General features: G+C 42.5%; 1 protein-coding gene across 1 annotated transcript; it reads left to right on the top strand.

Annotated features, from left to right (window-relative positions):
• Positions 1-6,900: 6,900 nt before the first annotated feature.
• On the top strand, positions 6,901-10,321 carry LOC133635368 (E3 SUMO-protein ligase ZBED1-like). Its single transcript, XM_062028508.1, has 3 exons — positions 6,901-8,057; positions 8,478-9,097; positions 9,270-10,321. The coding sequence occupies exons 1-3, from the start codon at positions 7,199-7,201 to the stop codon at positions 9,681-9,683; spliced, it is 1,893 nt and encodes a 630-aa protein (XP_061884492.1). The 5' UTR covers positions 6,901-7,198; the 3' UTR covers positions 9,684-10,321.
• The last annotated feature ends 12,731 nt before the right edge of the window (positions 10,322-23,052 follow it).

The following is a 23,052-nucleotide window of genomic DNA, read 5'->3' as shown; positions in this document are numbered from 1 at the left end:
ACTGCTTTGAGTTGGCTGAAGTCATATTTGACTAACAGGACCTTCTCTGTAAATGTTGCTGGTTCTGAATCCTCTGTTGCTCCCTTGACATGTGGGGTCCCACAGGGCTCAGTTTTAGGACCACTGCTCTTTTCTATTTATTTACTGGGCTCAATCCTAAAAAAGCATGATATTTATTTTCATTGTTATCCGATGACACACAGATTTATTTTCCGTTAAAGAGAAATCATGCCGCTTCAATGCAGCCACTACTTGCTTGTCTTGATGACATCAAGGCCTGGATGGCCCTAAACGTCTTAAATTTTAATGAAAAGAAGACAGAAGTAATAGTGTTTGGACCTAGTGGTACCTGTGAGCTCCCTGTTGACTTTGGCCCCTTGGCTTTGCACGTTAAGCCCATGATCACCAACCTGGGTTTTCGTATTGACAGTGATTTTAAATTGGACCGTCAGATTGGCACAGTGGTGAAAGCCAGCTTTTTTTTATTTACGTCAGCTGGCCAAGGTTAAAAACCTTCTTTCTAGGCAGCAGTTTGAGACAGTAATCCATGCCTTTATCACATTTTGGCTGGATTACTGTAACTCTTTGTATTTTGGAATTAGTCAATCCTCCCTCTCACGTCTGCAGCTGCTCGACTTTTAACAAACACAAGAAAAGGAGAGCACATTACTCCTGTTTTAGCCTCCCTCCACTGGCTGCCTGTGTCTTTTAGAGTCCATTTTAAAATGATCTTACTTGTTTTAAATCCTTACGTGGTCTTGCCCCACCATACCTCTCTGAGCTGCTCCACCTCCCTCAGGTCAGCTGATCAGCTGATCCTGGAGGTACCCAAATCAAAGCGCAAGCTCAGAGGGTACAGAGCCTTCTCTGTTGCGGGTCCCAAACTCTGGAACGATCTCCCTCTCAATGTGAGACAGGCCCCTTCTTTGGCTATTTTTAAGACCCTTCTTAAAACCCATTTTTATTCACTGGCTTTTAACCCAGCATGAGACTTTAAACTGTTTTTAACTTTAACTGTTTTTAACTTTTTAACTGCTTTTTATCTAACAAATTGTTCTTAGGGTAATTTGTATTTGCTTTTTCAATGTTTATTTTATTTCTGTTTTAAATGTTATTTTTTAGTCTGTCCTTTGCCTTTATTTCGTTGTGGTGTACAGCCCTTTGTTCTTCAACTGTGGTTGTTTTTAAAGGGCTTTATTAGGGACCGATGTCCCTTTGGGACAGAGGACCCTATTGAATTTCTAACGTTTTATTATTATTATTAGGGACCGATGTCCCTTTGGGACAGAGGACCCTATTGCATTTCTTGCGTTTTATTATTATTCTTTATTCTTTATTATTATACCGCCGCCTCTTTGAGCTATAATTTGACCCCTTAACATGCTTCAAAACTCACCAAATTGGACACACACATCAGGACTGGCGAAAATTGCGATCTAATCAAAAAACCAAACCCCAAAACTCAAAATTGTGCTCTAGCGCCCCCTAGGAAGAAAACACAGACAAAACTGCCTCTAACTCCCAGTAGTAATGTCGTAGACACATGAAACAAAAACCTCTATGTAGGTCACACTTAGACCTATATTTCATACACTGACAACCCCCAGCAAAAATTAACAAGAAGTTTGCAATTCCCCCTTCAAAACAAGAGTTGTGTAAAAACAGTCACCTTTTTTGAAACATTATCTCCTCTGAGCGTGTTTGTCGTGTCGGCTTCAAATACGCACAGGAGAGATATTGAACCCTTCTGATTAAAAGTTGATGAAAGAGTTTTAAGTACTGCTACGGTTTGGATTTTATGAGCCCTCAAAAAACCGCTGCGCTGCTGCTGGTGCGCTGCTGCCGTCTCAAGATGGCGGCACCCTGCTCAGACAAAACTACCTCTAACTCCCAGTAGGAATGTCAGAGACACATGAAACAAAAACCTCAATGTAGGTCTTACTTAGACCTATATTTCATATACTGACAACCCCCAGCTAAAATCAACAGGAAGTTTGCCATTCCCCCTTCAATACAAAAGATGGCTAAAAAAACTTGCCTTTTTTCAAAAATCTCCTCTGAGGCCGATTGTCGTGTCTGCTTCAAATAAGCACAAGAGAGAGATTGAACCCTTCTGATTAAAAGTTGATAAAAGAGTTTTTAACGAATCTAAGAGACTGATGTATAATACATGTGTATACAACTTTTTCTCTGTGTAATAATCCATCCATCCATCTTCAACCGCTTATCTGGGCTTGGGTCGCGGGGGCAGCAGCCCAATCAGGGAAGCCCAGACTTTCCTCTCCTCAGCCACTTCCACCAGCTCTTCCCGGGGGATCCCGAGGCGCTCCCAGGCCTGCTGAGAGACATAGTTTCTTCAGTGTGTCCTGGGTCTTCCTCGTGGTCTCCTACCGGTGGTACATGTCCTGAACACCTCAACAGCAAGGCGTCCTTATAAATTGCCCAAGCCACTTTACAACTGTTATTACTATGAGACTGATGTATAATACATGTGTATACAACTTTTTCTCTGTGTAATAATCCATCCATCCATCTTCTACCGCTTACCGGTGGTACATGTCCTGAACGCCTCAATAGCAAGGCGTCCTAATAAAATGCCCAAGCCACTTTACAACTGTTATTACTATTATTACCATTATTACCAGTAATTGTTAATCAAATGTTGGAAAATTTTTAAGAGTATGTGATACATAATTTAAAAATATAAAATAAAGTATGACTTAAGTAGACAGTCTCTATAAATGTGTCTTTTAATTTCAATAGGCTTCTCCTGGGAGGTGTCGTCAGAGACGTGTGGCCCTCAGGCGCCGGACGGAGGGAGCAGGTTGGTGTCCCAATTGTTCCCCTTACTCTGCATTCACACAGCCGGTGATCATTGGTGATGCGGCAGCCCAGTGGGCGTTTAGCTCATATGATTTCATGTTGGGTGTTTTTTCCGCATTCGTTCCAAGATGCTACAGTGTTATTTATGTTCAATGACATTCTTCCCGCCAAGTCTCCCACGATCTTCAGTTCCCATCGTCAAATCACGGCCATCAGTGCAGAGTTGCATTCGTCACTGGTTGTGTGAACGTAGGGTTAGTGTCAAGATGCACCATATGTACAATTTCAGGTGCCAGCGGTCCGTGGGGAGCCAGCGGTCATCAGGGAGGAGCCTGCAATCCAGGAGGAAGCCCAGGTGCCGCTGCAGGTCTTCAAAGATAAGGTTGCTTTTTTTCCTCTCCCTAGTGATAGTGGTAGTGTTAGTAAACCTCAGTCCGTCCGCGGTCGTGTGGCAATGGTCGAGAGGGATCGTCTGGGAATAAGGTTAGCTAAGGTTGTGCGCGGATCTTTTCACCAGGGGGATAGCAGATTTAGTTACGGAGGGATGCAATGCATGGCCATTGCTTCAAGTAGTATAGCTAAGCATATGGTGAAAAGTGTGTTTTCGTGGGAGACACAGGATCTCGATCGCATCCTGTATTCCGGCGACAAATTTTACAGTAGTATGCGCAACCTGGGTAGTTTTTAGCCATCCGTCGCATTATTTGTCCGTGCCGGATCTACCTAGTCATGTAGTTATTGACGAGCAGTTGTTTAGTTTCCATTTTAGTCAACACCCATCATCAGGTGATGTGGGTGTTGAGCAGGAAAACTGTCAAAGTCTGTAGTTGACGAACCCCAAGGTGCAGAGATGATGGCAGGCATTGAATGGGAAAACACGATTTAATTAAAATACTCTGGCAAAAAACAAACAAAAGGGAACAAACAAAAGGCGCGCACAAGGCGGAGAACAAACTAAGCTATAAACTAAAATAGCACAAAGCTAACTATGGACAATAAACAAAAACACTTACTGTGACACGAAGGAACTATGACTAAAGCGGAGTGGACAAAAGTAGACGGAGCTACAACGACAAATAGGTAGAAGGTAAGTGACAAGTGACAAGTATTGTAATGACAATGATCCAGCAGTGACTGGAGGGCAGGACAGGTATAAATAGGCAGCTGGCTGACTGGCACCAGGTGTGGCCACGTGCCAATCAGCCACAGCTGAGGGGACAGAGCACTTAGGGAGACAATCAGGAAATGAAGACAAAATAAAAGCACTGACAGGAACTAAAGACAGGAAACTAAGACAAACGCAGAGGAAAACTAAAACTTGATCAAACTGTCAGGGATAACCCTGACAGAAAACGGTCCCTTTGTGACTCTGCGTAATGGATTACAGGGAATGTTCAGGCAGTACAGTATGTGTCTACTGACACTGGTAACGTCTACATCTGCCATCATCTGTGAGGATGGACAGTTCGCTGTGGTCGACAGTCACTCACGAAGTAGCTGTGGCCTGGTAGTTTACAACGGTACCAGTGTAATACTGCACTTTTCCTGTTTAGATGACCTGCATCACTACATCTGTTGTTTGGCTGACGCTCTCAGTCCAGGGCCGAAGCCTTTTGAGCTGTGTGGCGTTAGGGTTAGTGTAGGTGCAAGTCCAGCGTTGTCTGGAGCTTCTGTAGAGAGTTGCATCTTTGAGATGAACACTGCTGCAGCACCTGAGCTTAGTGACATCAATGATGTTTGTGCCACCACCTCCTTGTTTGAGATTGATGCAAGTGAAGCTGTGAGCCACGCACAATCCGGTGTTTCTGTGGAGAGTGGCTTCATAGAGATGAGCACTGCTCCGGCACCAGGATTAAGTGACCTTGAAAAATGATTTTTGTAGGGAGGAAGAGGTTGTTGTAGAGGATGGTCAGGCTGGGCAGGGTGACCAGGTTGTTGTTGAAAGACAGTCCAGTGAGGATGAGGCTGTAGAGCAGGTAATTGGGGCAGAAGAGGTATCAGACGACATTGCACAAGATGAAATGTTACATGACAGACAACAGCACTGCATGTTTCAGGACACTTGTCTTATGCCTGTTGATATCGGTCAGGAAGCATTAGATCAGTATTTTGAGCATGTTGTAAGTCTTGCCCCCGCGGAAGGTAATAGTCAGGTTAGAATGCTTTCTGACAAATTAAATGAGGCGATGTGTTTCCCTGTGCTGTTTCCGACGAGCACAAATACATTCCACACCAGCCGAATGCATCGCTTAACATTGCCGCGCTGTTTTCATAATCGGATAATGCATGCCAACGGCCGTTTTGCGCGCAATGTGGAATATATATTCTCTAGCCAGTATATGTCCGAAATGGACCAAATGATATATAGCATTTCGGTCGCGATGCGTAAAGGTAAGGGGGTTCAGCATTGTCAGCGGATTTGCCTGGGCTTGCTCAAAGACGACGAGTCTCTGAAGCGCTTGCTACAGTTCGATGACGATTCGGTCCATTCGCGGGACGCCAGCTTCTGTAGAGAGTTGCATCTTTGAGATGAACACTGCTGCAGCACCTGAGCTTAGTGACATCAATGATGTTTGTGCTACCACCTCCTTGTTTGAGAGTGACGCAGGTCAAGCTGTGAGCCACGCACAATCCGGTGTTTCTGTGGAGAGTGGCTTAATAGAGATGAGCACTGCTCCAGCACCAGGATTTAGTGACCTTGAAAATTTTTTGCAACCCCATCTGTGTGTCAGAGTGGGGCTGGTGTTGAAGCGAGCCCAGCACTGTCTGGCGCTTCTGTTCTCACTTTTTTAAGTGAAGTTAGCAGTGGCTCAACAGCAGAATTTGTTGCCACTGATGGCAAAAAGCGTAAGATTTTTTCCCGTGAGCGCATGTCAAAACAATCAAAGCGTTTTGATAGCATTATAGTCATCTCTGATGTAGTGTTTATCACTGCATCAGAGAGTGAGAAACAGTTTTTCCGTTTCCTCGGTGATGACGTTTGTAGGGCTTTGTGTAGTCAATTAAAAGTAGATTTTATGAAAGTCGGTGGTCTGGTGCATAGACAGGTGGGCTACTTAGGTGTTCCCTGCCTTAGTGAGAAAATAGTTCCGGATGGGAACTGATTTTTCAGAGCTGTTTCTCAGGCTGTCAGTGGTTTACAGAAGAACCATCGTAAGATTAGACTCGCAGCCTGTAGAGAGCTAGAAAAGAATGAGGATAGGTATCGGGGTCTTTTGAGGAGCGATATGTAGCTTTTAGAGTATATCAAGCAGTCCAGGATGAAGTGTGTCAAGACTTGGGCCACAGAGGTTGAAATCCAGGCCACTGCAGATTATTTAAGCATTGACATTTTTACATTTGATGATGGTCTTTGGCTAAAGTATAGTTGCAGCAGTAAGTGTTTGTCAGCGGACTGCATTTACTTGGAGAATGTCGGGGGCCAGCATTTTGAGTAAGTTGTTTGTGTTTGTTTTAAAGCCTGGACTGCAAAGTTGTCATGGATATTGTAAATTAGGCAGGGATATTGGCTGTAGCACTAGGTCTTCAGTGAAAGATGGAGCGGGCAGGCAGTATATGGAATACATTGTCTATATTCAGGTAAATATTTTATAGAGGTTGTAGAGGGCAATACAGTAAGTAGGGTTTCTAGTGCGACAAAGTATTTATAGCGTAAGAAAAGACTGCAGGATACATTTAATGTTAGACGTTGAGAGAGACGTGCCCTGCTTTATAGGAAAATGTATAGTGAGGACTTGAACTTCAGGGAGAGCAATACATCACGAAGTGTAGAGAAATACAGATATAGTTTTGAGCACAGGGACACGGTGAAAGCAAGCAGTGTAGGGAAGTACAGGGATAATTTAGATCACAGGGTCAGGGTTAAAGCAAACAGTATAGGGAAATATAGAGATAATTTAGAACACAGGGAAAGGGTTAACCCTTGTATTATGTTGAAAAAAAATGACATTGATTATGTTGCGGGTCATTTTGACCCGTACTGTGTAAATGCACTCAAAACAGTCAAGAAAACAGGTTAAACCAATAACAACTTTATTTTAGGTTATATAAACATTTAGAAAAGTGACATACAATTAGGGCTGAACGATTTATCGTTTTCAGATCGAAATTGCGATTTCAGAAGTCTCAATCTTGAGATCGTGAAGGCTTCGGTTTTAGACGAACGTTATTTAGCTCTCCTGGCTGACATGTCTGTTGTGTATATGCAGCCTGCTCGTGCTACTCTCATGCCTTGTCAAACTCACCAATCAGAAGTGGTAAACTACTTGTGAGCAGGGCATGCCGTCACGCTAACCAATCAGAGGCGGCCATTGACGAGGCTACCGCGTACACGCCCACTAACAACTTTGGTGAAGAAACAAACGTCCTGGAGGAAATGGCTGCTGCCGCCGGGTCAGAAGTGGAGGAGGATTTAGTTTTAATACAGAAGAAGAGCAGCACGTCTGTCATTTGGGACTACTTCGGTTTCGAAACTTCAGATGTGCATCAGAAACAGGTACTTTGTAAAACTTGTCGGGCCAAAGTCGCCACATCCCAAGGCAACACGACTAATTTATTCCGGCACTTGAAAAATCACCACCGGCAGTTACACGACGAATGTATGACCAAAAAGTCCGGTGAAAAGTCAACCCCGAGCGATTCAGCCCATTGTAGCAAACATACCACAATTACAGCGTCGTTTGCCAGTATAACTCCTTATGAGAAGAGCAGCCGCAGACACAAGGAGATAACGACCGCCATAACACACTACATTGGCAAAGACATGGTGTCTGTTAACACCGTTACCAAAGAGGGATTTCAAAACCTCCTCCACACGCTGGACAGAAGATACAAGATTCCCTCCCGCACCTATTTCAACCAGGTCGCCATCCCACAGCTTTACGCCGAGTGCAAGGAAAAAGTGGAAAGAGAGGTGAAAAATGTGCTTTATTACGCCACAACTACCGATATGTGGTCAAGCAGAACAAGCGAACCGTATCTTAGCTTGACCTTGCATTACATAAATGACGACTTTGAGTTGAAAAGTCGCTGCCTGCAGACAGCATACTTTCCCATGGATCACACAGGAGAGAATATCGCCCTCGGATTAAGAGAGTGTCTAGCAAGCTGGGGTCTGAAAGAGGAGGACCAGACGTGCATCACAACTGACAATGGAGCAAACGTCGTCAAAGCTGTGCAGCTTAATCAGTGGACCAGGCTTCAATGTTTTGGCCACAGGCTACATCTTGCAATTGGTAAGTGTGTGTGTGTGTGTGTGTGTGTGTGTGTGTGTGTGTGTGTGTGTGTGTGTGTGTGTGTGTGTGTGTCTCTGTCTCTGTCTCTGTCTCTGTCTGTGTGTGTATGTCTGTGTTTTTGTTGTTGTTTGTTTTTGTTTACTTAGAATATTTTTGTACATTTGAGACATGCTAGAATGTAGCTAATGATGGTACAGATTTAATGTGATGGGTGCTTGTTGCCTTCAGTATAGTCAGTATAGTTTTTCTCTTAATGTTTTTCTTTAAATCCCTTACAAATTAAAAATTATAATAACAGATTTATAATCAATATTAGATGATGAATAATGATGAATAATGTGTTATGTGCTTTTGATTATTGCTTTACCCTCTGTTGTCTATAATATGGTTTTCTATATTCTTTTTTCCCCTCTTGTCCAGAAAATGCTGTTAAAGATGATGTAAGAGTTAAACGGGCAACAGGACTCTGCAAGCAGCTGGTTGGACATTTCTCACATAGCTGGAAAAAGAAGGCCGCACTGAAAAAGGCACAGCAAGAATTGAAGATACCGGAGCACTCACTGATTACAGAGTGTCCGACGAGGTGGGGCTCACGACAGAGGATGATTGGGAGGGTGTTGGAGCAGAGTAAGGCGTTGTCTCAGGTTCTATCTGAAGACAAGAAGACACGTCACCTGGTCCCCACTTGGCAGGACACAGATGTCCTTGAGTCATTAAACAATGCCCTTGGCCCTCTTCAGGAGTTTACTGATGCCCTGTCCGGTGAAGCCTATGTAAGTGTGTCCTACCTGAAGCCAGTCCTCCATCTCCTGAGGACATCGATCCTGACTGTAGACAAAGACGACCCAGATCTTACCAGGGACATAAAGTCAAGAGCTCTTCGCTATATTGAAGATAAATACAGCGACCCAGCCACACAGGAGCTACTAGATATTGCTTCGTTCCTTGATCCTAGATTCAAAACTGACTACATAAGAGCAGAGAATGTCCCAGACATCAAAGAAAGAGTGAGGATCGAAATGGAACAGGTGGCACGAAAGGTGACTTGTCCTGTTTCTATGTGTAGTTTAGTAATACAAAATGCCACATCAATACAAGTGATATGTCTTATTACATTTATTGGCATTTTTTAATGTTTACATAGAATGCTCAATTGCTCAAAATGACATCAGCCTGCAAAATTTTGACAGCTCTCATCTCTGTGTTTTGCAGGAAAAGAGGGCCCGTGTCAGCACTACAGAGGCCATGCCCCAGGGTGCAGCAGAGGCAGAGCCATCTACTGTGGGGAAGGGAAAGCGGTCATTGGGCAGCTTCTTCAAGAGCAGACCGTCTGTGCCTCCTCCTTCCACCACCATGCAGTTGGAGGATGCCATTAATGCAGAGCTGAACAGCTACCTGATAACTCCTACAATTGATGGAGAGGACAATCCCCTGGCCTGGTGGAGAGTGCACAATGTTAACTTTCCATGGTTGAGCAAACTGGCTCGCAAGTTTCTGTGCATACCAGCCACCAGTTCACCATCAGAAAGATTGTTTAGTGCTAGTGGCAATGTTGTCACATGTCAGCGCTCATGTCTTAAACCATCAAAGGTTGACATGCTAGTTTTCTTGACCAAAAATCTGTGAAGAGTGATGTAGAGATGTCAGGGAAGCAAGTATTATTGTTAAAGTACTTTTTAGATTGTGTTTGTTCTGCACTTTACCCTGACTTGTGGTGTCAGTTTTTGTAAAAAAAAAAAAGATAAATGCTAGTTTTCAGGAATATTATGTTCTATTGTTAACAGAATAGATGTGCAATATTTGGGTGCTGCTAAGCGGTAAATGAATGACCCACCTATTTTAATGTCTGACATATTTTTCAGAAGGGCAGAGGTTGGGTCATTTTGTTTTTGTAATAGTATTTTCTTTATTACCATTACTTTTCAATTTCACTTTAAAATATTGTTCAGGTTTCTTCCAGGGTTGAATAAAGTACTTGAATTGCTGCTATAGATGTTGATAGGCTAGCTCTCTTGAGCCATAAAAGACTGACCTACCTACTTGAGTATAAGACTGTTTACATAAGGTCAGGATCCTTTCTTTCCTTTATTGAAGTTGTTGAATTTTGTTTTTCTTATTATATATTAAGCATTGCTTTTTGTGTTGGAATTGTTTTGTATTTTATTTAACTTAAACTTTTTTATTTATCTTAACATAATTAAGGTTTTTGTACTGGTTTTAGTTCTTTAGTTTTAATAACTGCTGTTGGTCAAGAACTTTGGAGAATGTACATGCATGTTTCTTAATAAATACATGTTTGAAGCAATTCTTACCTTTTAGTATTCATCCTTGCATTACATAGCATTTAATGTTTTCATGGTATATCATTTTTTGTCATGTTTTAAATCTGTTACTGTTACTGAAGCTTGATTTGAAAAGAAATCGTGAGTCAAAATCGAAATCGCAATTTCTGTCAGAAAAATCGTGATCAGATTTTTTCCTGAAATCGTTCAGCCCAACATACAATACATTTTTAATTCCAACACTATATTTAAGAAATACTTTAACTTCAACTTTAACTTCATCCCAGCGAACTTCAACATTTTCAATGTTCTCCAAATTTTCTTCAACATTTTCAATGCTCCACATGATGGTGTGGTGCACCACACACATCTCCTGATTCTTCTCAGATGTTCCTCCAGGTAGCTTTCCAGTGTATACTTGCATATTCCATGCTTAGCTGGATTTTGCATCACAGGCTGCCCATATTTTGATGCCATACTTGGAGGGCTTGTTGGGCATGTACTGTCGGAAAGGACAGCGCCCCCTGAATGGAACAAGGCGCTCATCTACAGTAACATGGGGACCAGGATTGTACAACAAAGGTACATTTTTAACCCATTTATCCCACACATCTCTGATCGCAGCTAGTTTGTCTCTTTCACGTCGACCAGCTCTAGAGTCGCGGTTGTCAAAGCGGATCACACGAGATATCATGTGGAATGTCTCCAGAGACATTGTTGCACGAAAGATTGGCCTTCCATTCTCTTCATTCTATAGACTTGCAGTGGCTTCTCCCTTTGACCTGTACACTCCAGCTAATAACAGAACTCCAATGTAAGCATGCAAGTCAGTCTGATCCAGTGGCTTCCATTTCTCTTGAAACACACGTCTCCCCTCCAAGTTGGTCATTTCCAGTATAATCCTCTATTGGTGGGGATATGAAGAGCTGAAATGCTGATTGAATCTCATCAACTCGTGTGACAGCAAATCTTGTAGGACCGGGAGTCACTTTGATCACATTGGAGGATGATAGTCTGCCTCGGCTTGGGTGTGGTGTTGTTGACCATTTTATATTACCGTCCTTAGATGCCCATGTCCCCTCTGTGGATGATGATTGCTGCATTCCTTGGTTTTCATCTGTTGGAGGAACAACGGCAGACTCGTCCTCTGAATCCTCCTCATCGTAGGAAAATTGACAATCTGGATCAGCAATAACATTGTCCTCTGTCTCTGAAAAATCCTCTGTTTCTGAAATCTCTTCCTCTACATCACTATCCCAGTTAAAAATCAGTGATAAAGCCTCCTCAGATGTCATCATTCTGGAGTTCATTTTTGGTGAGTTTGTCAAAGAGATGACATGAGAACAGTGACAAGGACAAGTGTGAGAAAGTTCCCTCTCTTCACACACCTGGCTCTGGGACTAAGAGGCAATCAAACTACAAACAATTGTACATCAAAGTAAAAAGTACATCATAGAAACATGTTTATTTTGGATCTGAACAGCTGTTTACCCACATCAAAGTGTCTGGGTCAAAATGACCCGCAACATCATCTTTGTATACAGCTCTCGAGACAGACATTCCACTACACATCAAAGTGTCCAGATTTTAAACACCTGTTCATGACCCTAGATGAGGAAAAGTCACCAAATGTCAGCAAGAAAAAGAAAGGATAACCAGTACTTTCATCAACACAAAAACTGAAATGGGTCAAATTGACCCTTAACATAATACAAGGGTTAAAGCAAGCAGTGCAGGGAAATATAGAGATCATTTAGAACGCAGAGAAAGAGTTAAACTAGGCAGCAAAAGGCAGTATAGTGTTAGTTTAAAACATAGGCAGCAAGTGATAGCTAGTGTACAGCTGAGTCGGAAGCAGAGGCTGGAGAGGTCTGTAGATTTTGGTTTTGTCATGGATAGTTTTTTGGATAAGGTTAGACATGGACCGGATTTCGTGTGTAGTGTTTGTCATAGGCTGCTGTTTAAATATCAGGTGCTGCACTGTGAGAGGGAAGTATATGCAGCAAGTTTAGCAACGGCTGGCATAGCAAATAATTGCATTAGTGAGCATTATCTGCATAGTCGTGATGATAAGTGTGTTGAGCCCTGTCTCATTGTTGCGTCCAGAGGTCAGTTGTGGATTTGCTTTACTTGTCATGGTAAGATCAGTAAAGGTGAAATGCCAGCTGAATGTTGGAACAACAACTTAGATGTAGACCCCATTCCTCCAGAACTGGAATGTCTGAATAGCTTAGAGCAGAACCTGATAACTTTACGCATCCCTTTTATGAAGGTGTTGGCGTTGCCTAAGGGTGGTCAGAATGGTGTACATAGGCCCGTTACTTGTGTTCCGGCCAACATTGTACAAACCACCAATGTGTTGCCGCGGTCCAGTACGGAGGGGTCTCTGCTTCAAGTTAAGTTAAAGCGGAAATTAACTTACAAAGGACACTGCGAGTATCAATTTGTTGACTCGTGGCGTGTCAGGCGGGCTCATTACTTAAAGAGAACCAATGTCTTGTATAAACACATCGAGTTCAACGAGGAATGGTTAAATTATTTTTGTAGGGAGGAAGAGGTTGTTGTAGAGGATGGTCAGCCTGGTCAGGGTGACCAGGTTGTTGTTGACAGACAGTCCAGTGAGGATGAGGCTGTAGAGCAGGAAATTGGGGCAGAAGAGGTATCAGAAGACATGGCACAAAATGAAATGTTACATGACAGACAGCAGCACTGCATGTTTCAGGACATTTGTTTCAGGAAGCATTAGATCAGTATTTTGAGCATGTTGTAAGTCTTGCTTCGCGGAAGGTTATAGTCTAGTTAGAATGCTTTCTGACAAATTAAATGAGGCGATGTGTTTCCCTGTGCTGTTTCCGACGAGCACAAATACATGCCGCATGCATCGCTTAACATTGTCGCGCTATTTTAATAATCGGATAATGCATGCCGACGGCCGTTTTGCGCGCAATGTGGAATATATATTCTTTAGCCAGTATATGTCCGAAATGGACCGAGTAAAATGTAGCATTTCGGTCGCGATGCGTAAAAGTAAGGAGGTTCAGCATTCTCAGCGGATTTGCCCGGGCATGCTCAAAGACGACGAGTCTCTGAAGCACTTGCTACAGTTCGATGACGGTTTTTGTTTCCTTCGGTCCATTCGCGGGACGCCAGCTTTTTGGTCTTCGGCTCAGAAAGACCTTTTGGCTTGTGTCCGCCAATTGGGGATTCCAACATGGTTCTACTCCTTTTCTTCTGCTGATTTGGGCTGGCAGAATCTCCTTGCCAGCATCCTGAGACAGGAAGGCAGACAGCAGACAGTAGAACAGTTAGAGTGGGCCGATAGGTGCGAGCTGCTGTGTCGCAACCCGGTCACAGCCGCAAAGATGTTTGACTACAGGTGGCACTGTTTTTTGAAGGAAGTACTCATGTCCCCGTCTCAACCAGTTAGCAAGATTGTAGATTACTTTTATTGAATTGAGTTCCAGCAGCGTGGGTCCCCCCATGTTCATGTGCTGTTTTGGATTGAGGGAGCTCCCCAAATGAATAAAAACACCGATTTAGAAGTTGCAGAGTTTATTGATAAATATGTGACATGTGAGCTACCCTCAGACGATGACACACTATTGGAAGATGTGTCATCGGTTCAAACGCATTCAAAGTCATGTCGTAAAAATAAAACGAAATGCCGTTTTAATTTTCCAATACCAATCTCTGCACGCACGTTCATCTGCAAAATCAAAGAATGTGTTTGTGCTAAAAAGGGAACGAGGACAGAGGGTAGTTGTATTTCAGACACAGTGCAGCTGTCTGGACGATGAGGGACAGAAGTTGCCAAAGGAGGTTGCACGGTTGATTATGTCGAGAGTAAAGGATGCCATGGAGAGGGAGGAGCCTTTTGGTAGCGTAGAAGAGTTGTTTGCCAGTGTGGGCATCAACCAGGCAGTCTTTGAGCTTGCTTATAGGTGGCAGGAGACTAAGAATAAGGTGGTTTATAGGTGAGGGGTAAACGACACCTGGGTTAACCAGTATAATAGGAATTTATTGAAGTGTCGGAACGCTAACATGGACATTAGCTTTGTCACTGACGCCTACGCAGTCATCGTATACATAATGAAGTACATCACAAAAGCAGAGACAGAAATAGGTCTGTTATTGAGCCATGCCCTTAAAGAAGCAAATAAACAAGGACATCTCTCTGCTAAAGATGCTTTAAAGAAACTGGGCAGTGTATATTTACACAACAGAGATGTCTGTGCTCAGGAGGCAGTGTATAGGCTAATGAGCATGCATTTGAAAGAATGTTCCAAGAAGGTCGTGTTTATTCCAACAGGGAATAACATTGTGCGGATGAGTTTACCCCTCAGTATGTTGTTGCGAAAGGCTTCCTCAGAGGGTCTTAGGTCAGAAGACATGTGGATGACAAGTATTGTAGATAGGTATAGGAACAGGCCCGATAGTGTCGTGTTTGAGGATATGTGCATAGCCACATTTTGTTTGGAGTATCGTGTTCTCAGCAAGAATTAAAAATCAGACAATAGAATTGCACTACAAGGGGGTTTAGGGTTCATCTTGCGGAGAACACGAACTCAGTTTGCTGTCGTTCGCTACATGCGGTTTGAATTAGACAAACAGGAGGAAGCCCACTTTCAGCGTTTGCTGCAGTTGTTCCTTCATCATAGAACTGATTTCGACCTCAAGCCGGAAGGCTTTTAGTTCTACAAACAGTTCTATGAGGTAGGTAATGTAACGTCGGCTGGCGGGACCGTGCGGCCAGTGCGAGACGTCGTCGATAACAACAGGGCAAAGTTTGAAGTGGACTGTCCTCGATTAGAGCGTGCGCAGGAGATGGCGGACCGGTTCGATAATGTCGATGACAATGCGTGGGGGGACCTTTGTCCTGAACAGCAAATCGAGCACATGGAATGTTTAGAGGAGAGGCGGCGACAGCAGCAGGGGGAAATTAGGGAAGAGCAACTAGTTGAATTGGAGGAAAATGTCCCTGATTTGTTTGTTGGTGGTAAACAAGTAGCTCAATTTGAGAGAAACACTGACATTTTGTCTAGAAGGGAGGGTTTAGCTGTGGTCCATTCTCTGAATGAGACGCAGAGGAGCATTTTTGATAGGATTAGGAAATGGTGCCTAGAAAAGGTGATGGGAAAAAACCCAGAACCTTTCCATGCGTTCGTAACTGGTGGGGCATGTACTGGAAAAAGCCATTTGATTAGAGCTATCCAGTACGAGGCAGGGAGACTATTGTCGCGTCTGTACCAACCAGATGAAACCTGCGTACTCTTAACTGCTCCCATAGGCATAGCTGCATACAATTTACATGCAGCCACAATTCACCACACCTTCAGTATTGGCATGCAGGTTAGTTTACCGTATATCCCTCTGGGTGAAGATAAGATAAACTCATTGAGGGCTCAATTTGGTCACCTACAAATTCTAATCATTGTCGAAATCAGTATGGTAGATCATCATCTTTTAGCTTACGTGCATGGCCGGTTAAGGCAAATTAAGCAGACGGGGGACTTTTCTCCATTTGGCAACTTTAGTGTTGTAGCTGTCGGTGACTTTTATCAGTTGCCATCCGTTAAAGGGAGGCCGCTGAACACCAGTCAGGTGGGTGTGGACCTCTGGTGTCATTTTACAAAAGTAGCACTAAAAACAATTGTGAGGCAAAAAGATAGTGTATTTTCTGAGCTGCTAAATAGACTTAGAGTTCGGTCAAAGCAAACCCCCTGATTGAAAAGCGACGTAGATATCCTCAAGTCCCGGGAGACGGGGGAAGAGAGCGCAGCTTTGCATATTTATCCCACGAATATGCAAACCAGCGCGCATAATCTGGAGCGGTTATTCACAACTTGTCCAGATTATGTTACAATCGAGGCCCAAGATTTTATTAACAGTAGGAAGTCGGGTGAATTAAAGCGCATAGTCGGGCATCACGGCAAAACATCGTACACGTGTTTGGCCAAGAGTTTGTGTTTGGTTCCGAAAGCACGTGTAATGCTTTGCAAAAATTTTGACGTGGCAGACGGTCTGGTCAATGGCGCATGTGGAACGGTGACTTATATTCAATTTGGAGCAGATAAAGACTTCCCTCTCGCAGTCTATGTGAAATTTGACGATCCAAAAATAGGCTCACAAAGGAGGAAGCAACGTTCCCATGCTGCTGTAGAATGCCCGCATTCTACTGCCATTGATCCTGTGGAGGATTCGGCGACAAAACGTGGCGGTTTGCGTCGTCAGTTTCCTCTTAAACTCGCATGGGACTGCACTGTTCACAAAGTGCAAGGTCTAACTGTAGGAGGCTGTCGTGTGTTTAGGTCGTGTGTTTAGGCAAGGTTTTTGCAGCTGGGCAGGCGTATGTCGCCCTCAGCCGTGTTAGGGATATGTCCGGCCTTGTGATTAGAGATTTTGAGGAAAAGGCCATTTACTGCAAGGACACCGTCAAGGAGGCATTGGATAGCATGCCCCCATTTCTAATTGAACAGCCACAGCCTTCATTAGAAACTCACAGTTTCTCTTTGTATTTAATGAACGTTCAAAATTTAAGTTACCACACCGCTCATTTGGTGTCTTGCACACAGCATTTACAGCCTAACTGTATTGCTGTCACAGAGACGTGGCTCAGTGCACAATCCTCAACAGACTGCGTCCAAATAGAGGGATACACTTTCCACAGTCAAACTCGAGCCTTGTGTTACAGCAGCAATGATGTCAAATTATCTGAGATTAGAGATCAAGAACATGGCGGAGTGGGTTTATATGTTGTAGATCAGGGGTGTCAAAGTCAAATGGACGGAGGGCCAAATAAAAAATTTAGCTACAAGCCGAGGGCCGGACTGTTCGAATGTTCATTGAAAAATTTTTAAATGACGCATATAGTCTAGTGAACCTAATTGAACCTACTGAAAACCTAACAAATATATTCCAATATGATCAGATAAATAAAGCAATATTTTCTTATGGCTCTGTCAGTAATCTTTAATTTTCAACAGACACAAAAGACAAATTTCCTTTATATAAAAATCCCCATAACATGAACATTAAATGAAAGAAACCGGTATTCAAGGCACCATCAGTAGCCTATATTTTCTATTTTAGCAAAAGTGGGCTAAATTTACTTCAAAGAAAAAAACAATAATAGCAATTTTCTATCATCCACTCAACTGAAATATTTTTAAAATATAATTAAATTGAAATACAATAAAATAAAGTGCAAAAATCTATAAATCAAAAACAACACTTTGTTTAAGGAGAAGTAACATGCAGTGAAAACAAATATTAAACTTTAACTTTTAAACTTGAATTGAGTAAAAACTCTAAATATGTGATTGCACAGTAATGTTCACTTGTTTGAGGTTGAGGGTGATACTTGGTGGTGTCCCATCTTTTCCACAAGTTCATCAATGTTCGGGGTAAGGCTCTGAGCTGAGGAAATCCTCAAGATTGAATGGAGGTGTTCAGCAGTAAGTCGACTTCTGTGTGATGTTTTGTTCAGGTTCATCAAAGAAAACAGTTGTTCACACAGGTATGTGCTGCCAAACATAGACAACGTTTGAGCAGCCTGGATGCGCAGCTGGGGCATTGTGTCGGGGAGGAAACGGGCGAACTCCGCAGCACCCACTGCCGCATATTTTGCCCTCAGTGCATCATTGCATTGGAGGTCAATCAACTCCATTTGAAGGTTTGGTGGTGAGCTTTCCACGTCAACAGCAAACGGGTTACCGAGCAGTTCCAACCTACTTTTTTGTGCTTCAAAGTCAGCAAATCGGCGTCGAAAGTCAGCGGCAAGCATACTTATTTTATTAGCCAACTGTGCGCTCGGGAATGCACTGGTAGAGAGCTTCTCTTTCATGGTCTGGCAGCTGGAAAAGTGGGTCAAATTTTCTTTCCGCATCTGCGTCTCCCACAGAGTCAGTTTGGTTTTAAATGCCTTCACTGTACTGTACATATCAGAGATGACATGATCCCGACCCTGCAGCTGCAAGTTCATTGCATTCAGATGACTCGTAATGTCACACAGAAAAGCCATTTCACACAGAAACATTTCGTCTCGGAGTTGTGTTGTGTTTTTCCCTTTGCTGTCCAAGAACAGACAAATCTCCTCACGAAGCTCGAAACATCTTTGAAGCACCTTTCCCTGGCTTAGCCATCGCACCTCTGTGTGATAAGGCAAATCACCATGCTCCGTTTCTAACTCCGTCAGAAATGCCTTGAACTGGCGGTGATTCAAACCTTTGGCTCTGATAAAGTTAACTGTGCGCGTGATGATGCTCATTACATGCTCCATTTTCAAGGCTTTACCGCACAACGCTTCCTGGTGTATGATACAATGATAAGCTGTCAGCTCACCTGTCGCGTTTTCCTCTTGCATCTTTTCCCGTATCTTCGCTACCAGTCCGCTCCTGTGTCCACACATCGCAGGTGCTCCGTCGGTTGTCAAACCCACGAGTTTTTCCCAAGGCAGCTCCATCTCATTTACACATCTTGACACCTCTTCATACAAATCATGCCCCGTAGTTGTGCCATGCATAGGACGTAAAGCCAAAAACTCCTCTGTCACGCTTAGGCTGGAGTCCACTCCGCGGATGAAAATTGACAACTGGGCAATGTCAGAAATGTCGGTGCTCTCATCCACAGCCAAGGAATATGCAATGAAATCTTTTCCCTTTTTCACAAGCTGCTCTTTTAGATTGATGGACAACTGGTCTACTCTCTCGGCAATGGTGTTTCTGCTCAGACTCACATTTAAAAAGAGTTGCCTTTTTTCTGGGCAAACTTCGTCACAAACTTTAATCATGCAGTTTTTGATGAAATCTCCCTCCGTAAATGGCCGGGCTGATTTAGCGATCTCTTCTGCCAAAATAAAACTGGCCTTGACAGCAGCCTGGCCTTGTGATTTGGCTTTTTTGAACAGAGCCTGTCGAGATTTGAGGCCTCGTTTTAATTCCTCTGCCTTTTGTAGCCTTTGTTCCATGTCCATATTCTTGTTTTTGTCCGCGTGTTTCGTTTCATAATGTCGTCTCAGATTATACTCTTTCAGTACCGCCACACTTTCTCCACACAGAAGACACACAGGTTTTCCAGCTACCTCCAAAAACATATACTCCGACTCCCACCTTGTTTGAAACCCCCGGTTCTCAGTGTCCACCTTCCGTTTTGCCATTTTTGATGGGTATCTGAAAGTTAATTTTACTGTGATGCTGACGACTGCTGTGCCAATAAATATTGAAATGAAGCAGCCTACTGCTCGGTGCGTCACCGTTGCATTGTGGGAAATGTAGTATTGGTGCGTGTAAAAGATCTGCGGTCTGCGGGCCGGTTCTAATAATAAATCAAGATCATCCCAAGGGCCGTAAAAAACCTTCTCGCGGGCCGGATATGGCCCGCGGGCCTTGACTCTGACATATGTGTTGTAGATAATTCGGACTGTGAGATTATGCAGGTGCCCAATTTAAATCTGGAGTGTTTGGTGTGCCTATTTACCAAAGAGAACATTTTGATGGCAGTAATTTATCGTCCGCCATGTTATCCAAATTCACTTTTTAAATCAAATCTGGTTAAGTTACTTTATTGGGTAAATCCAATCAGTAACACAATTGTTATAATGGGAGATTTTAATGAAGACCTTCTCAAACATACATCAATTTGTAAATTAATGAGCTAAAATGGATTTTATCAGCACGTAACACAAGAGACTACAGAGAATGGGACATTAATTGACCATGTTTATGTGAAAACAACGCAGTATGCTGTGGATTGTGCAGTGGTGTCCACTTATTTCAGTGACCACGAAGCCATCCTGTGTGGTTTTCGTGCTCAAGATGAAGGGGATATGTTTGATTTGGATGTGTTGTTTGCAGATCATTTTGCTGATGAAGAGGGACTTTTTGATGGCGAGTCTAAGGCGGAGTAGGGTCAAACAGTCCCTAAACATCATCAAAATGATCTACAAACACATCAAAATATAACATCTTCATCTCGACCAGGAAAACCACTAGTAAATCAATCATTTGTATGACAGACTGAAAGGGAAAACATTTAGCTTGTAGATGGTAATGTGTTAGAAGATTTGACGTAGAAATTTGATGTAGAAATGTTTTTTGGTGCATGCATTTTTCTATGTTATATGTTTTGTTTGGTGTTTATATGTCTTGTGGTCATGTCTTGTGATCATGTTTTGTTTAGTTATGTTCTGTTTGTTTAAAACGCCACTGGTTCCTGTTTTTTCACCCTCTTTTGTTTCCATGTCAACACATTAGTTTCACCTGTCTCACGTTTTGGACTCACGCACTTGTCTCAATCATGTCATTATTTAAGCCTGGTTTTTCAGTTGGTCGTTCTGGTGTCGTCGTTGATTTTTTTCATGCTCTGTTCATGCTGTTTCATGCAATACCTCTACTCTTTTCATGCTCCATGCCTTACCAAGTAAGTTCTTTTTGTTTATTCATAGTCACAGTTAGCGACTTTTGTTTCATGTCCATAGTTGAGTGTAAGTGTTAGTTTTTTTTGTCTCTGCCTTGTGCGCGCCATTTGTTTGCACCATTTTTTATAGATAAATTAAATTATGTATTTACCTTCACGCCACGTCCCGTCACCTTCCTTTGCATCCCGGAAAAACAAACCTCACCACAGTCCTCGCTATGACACTTGTTTGATGTTTGTATGTCTTGTTTGTCTGGGGGACAATGGATCAGCGTTCACGTCGCGTCCCCTGTCAGTACCCAGGTTCACCTGGGGAAACCAATGATCCTACCTGTACATGTTTATACTCTCAGGGACTGTTGTTTACATGTCTTGTTTGTCTGGGGGACAGTGGATCAGCGTTCACGTCGTGTCTCCTGTCAGTACCCAGGTTCACCTGGGGAAACCAATGATCCTACCTGTCCATGTTTTATGTATTGTATAGTATAGTATGTATTGTTTGTATTGCACATGTTTAATCTCTTTCAGGTTCATGGTAAGTAATTTTTTGTATGTACATGTTTAAATACTCGGTCTTTCCATCGCTGCTTGCCGCTTTAATTTTATCTTATGTTTTGTCAATTATCAGAAATATGTATTTTTGTTGTTTTCAGTGTTCTCAAACCTTGAGTTATAGTTCCTGTGATGCTGCACGTGTGCAACAGACAGGTGGCTCTGCATGTGCATGTGTCTACGTGCTTCCTCGCATGGATGATCACATTATTTGGCCAGATCCTGTCAGGATTTCATTAGCAGACCTTACAGCTGCTGGATGTTCGGGAGGCAGGAGAGAACATTTGACTGATAAGCAGGTTAATGTTGAATGAAGCTGTTCTCAGGCTGAGGCTGATCAAGCATATCTAATATAGCTGCAGGCAAACAAAGGTGCACATATCACAACCATCTGTCTTTCTATATATTGTATATCAGTGACAGTGACACATACATTATAACAACAACAAATGTAAATATTCTCAATTGTGTGGAAGTGTGCTTTGCATATTGTATTTTTTTTTCGCTTGTAAACATTCTCAAAGCCTGCTTGATATTGTTTTGGCGAATATACTGTATGTACATTTTATGTTCTGTCCGGGTGTTGTTGGAAACTCAAAATGTGTAAGAACTCTTTTTCTAAGTTGGTTGAAAAAAATTGCCAACCTCCCACCCTTTAAGTTTATCTACATCACTGGTTTATGTTCTCCCTTTTTGTCATGTGGTTTGCTCTGGAGAACAGAGAGTGAAATTGCTGCTGCTAATGTTTGTGCATGAATTGATTGCGCCCTCCTTGTCACTTTCTCCCCTATAGAAAACATAATAAATAAATAGGCAGATCCCTACAACTGGTGTGCCGATAAATACTTAATCACAGATGGTATTAGAAGTCTGCCAAATAAAACTGGTACCGTGACCCGAACACTTTAGTCAGCCGCTGCCAATCGCCAAATTTCAGATGTGAATATGTGACAACTAAGGTGTGAAGTTGGTAGACCTGTGATCCATGTTAATTGATAGCTAAAATATTTAATGGTATTCTGGAGCAAGAGTATTTAAATGATTAAATACACTTACCAATTATTATTATTATTATTAAATTCTTACTATTATTTATTTATTTATTTTTATTGTGATTACTTATGGAGTTTATTGTGAAAAAATTGTGAACAGGAAGTGAACAAAAAGTTTTGCAACTGTTATGTAAAGAAAAGGGGTAGGATGAAATAAGCTCTGCTTCTTCATACTCCTTTTCGAACATGTTGAAAAGAAACTGGAAATTGTGATGTATCATGTTGTATGCTTGCATGTTCGAAATAAACTCAAACTCAAACTTAATAATCACATGATACAAAACCAGTGAAGTTGGCACGTTGTGTAAATCGTAAATAAAAACAGAATACAATGATTTGTGTAACCCTAGTTACGAACTAGTAATAGAGGAAACGGGTGAGTAGTAGTCAATGGTTTAAATATCGAACTGGACTAGTATCAGAAGGATCCTAGTGTTTTTAAGAGCCAGTGTTGCATATCAATAATGACACAGACAACGATGAACTGGAATGTTGAATGGCCAAAAATATATTGAAGAGTGCACATAGAAATTTACAACAACTGCAGTATATAAAAAATAATAAACAAGAATAAGAAAAGCCGGCAGAATAGAAACCCTTTTGTCTAAGTTCCCAAAGTTTGTTTAAATTGTTCCTTGGGGCCCGTTTCTCTGTAGCCAACAGAACACTGTATTAGTTTTGTCCTACCGCACAGAC

This window comes from Entelurus aequoreus, linkage group LG19, assembly GCF_033978785.1.
Source record: "Entelurus aequoreus isolate RoL-2023_Sb linkage group LG19, RoL_Eaeq_v1.1, whole genome shotgun sequence".
NCBI classification, from domain to species: Eukaryota; Metazoa; Chordata; class Actinopteri; order Syngnathiformes; family Syngnathidae; genus Entelurus; species Entelurus aequoreus.
Note: the sequence above shows the minus strand (reverse complement) of the source record. Positions and strands in the feature narration are given on the sequence as shown.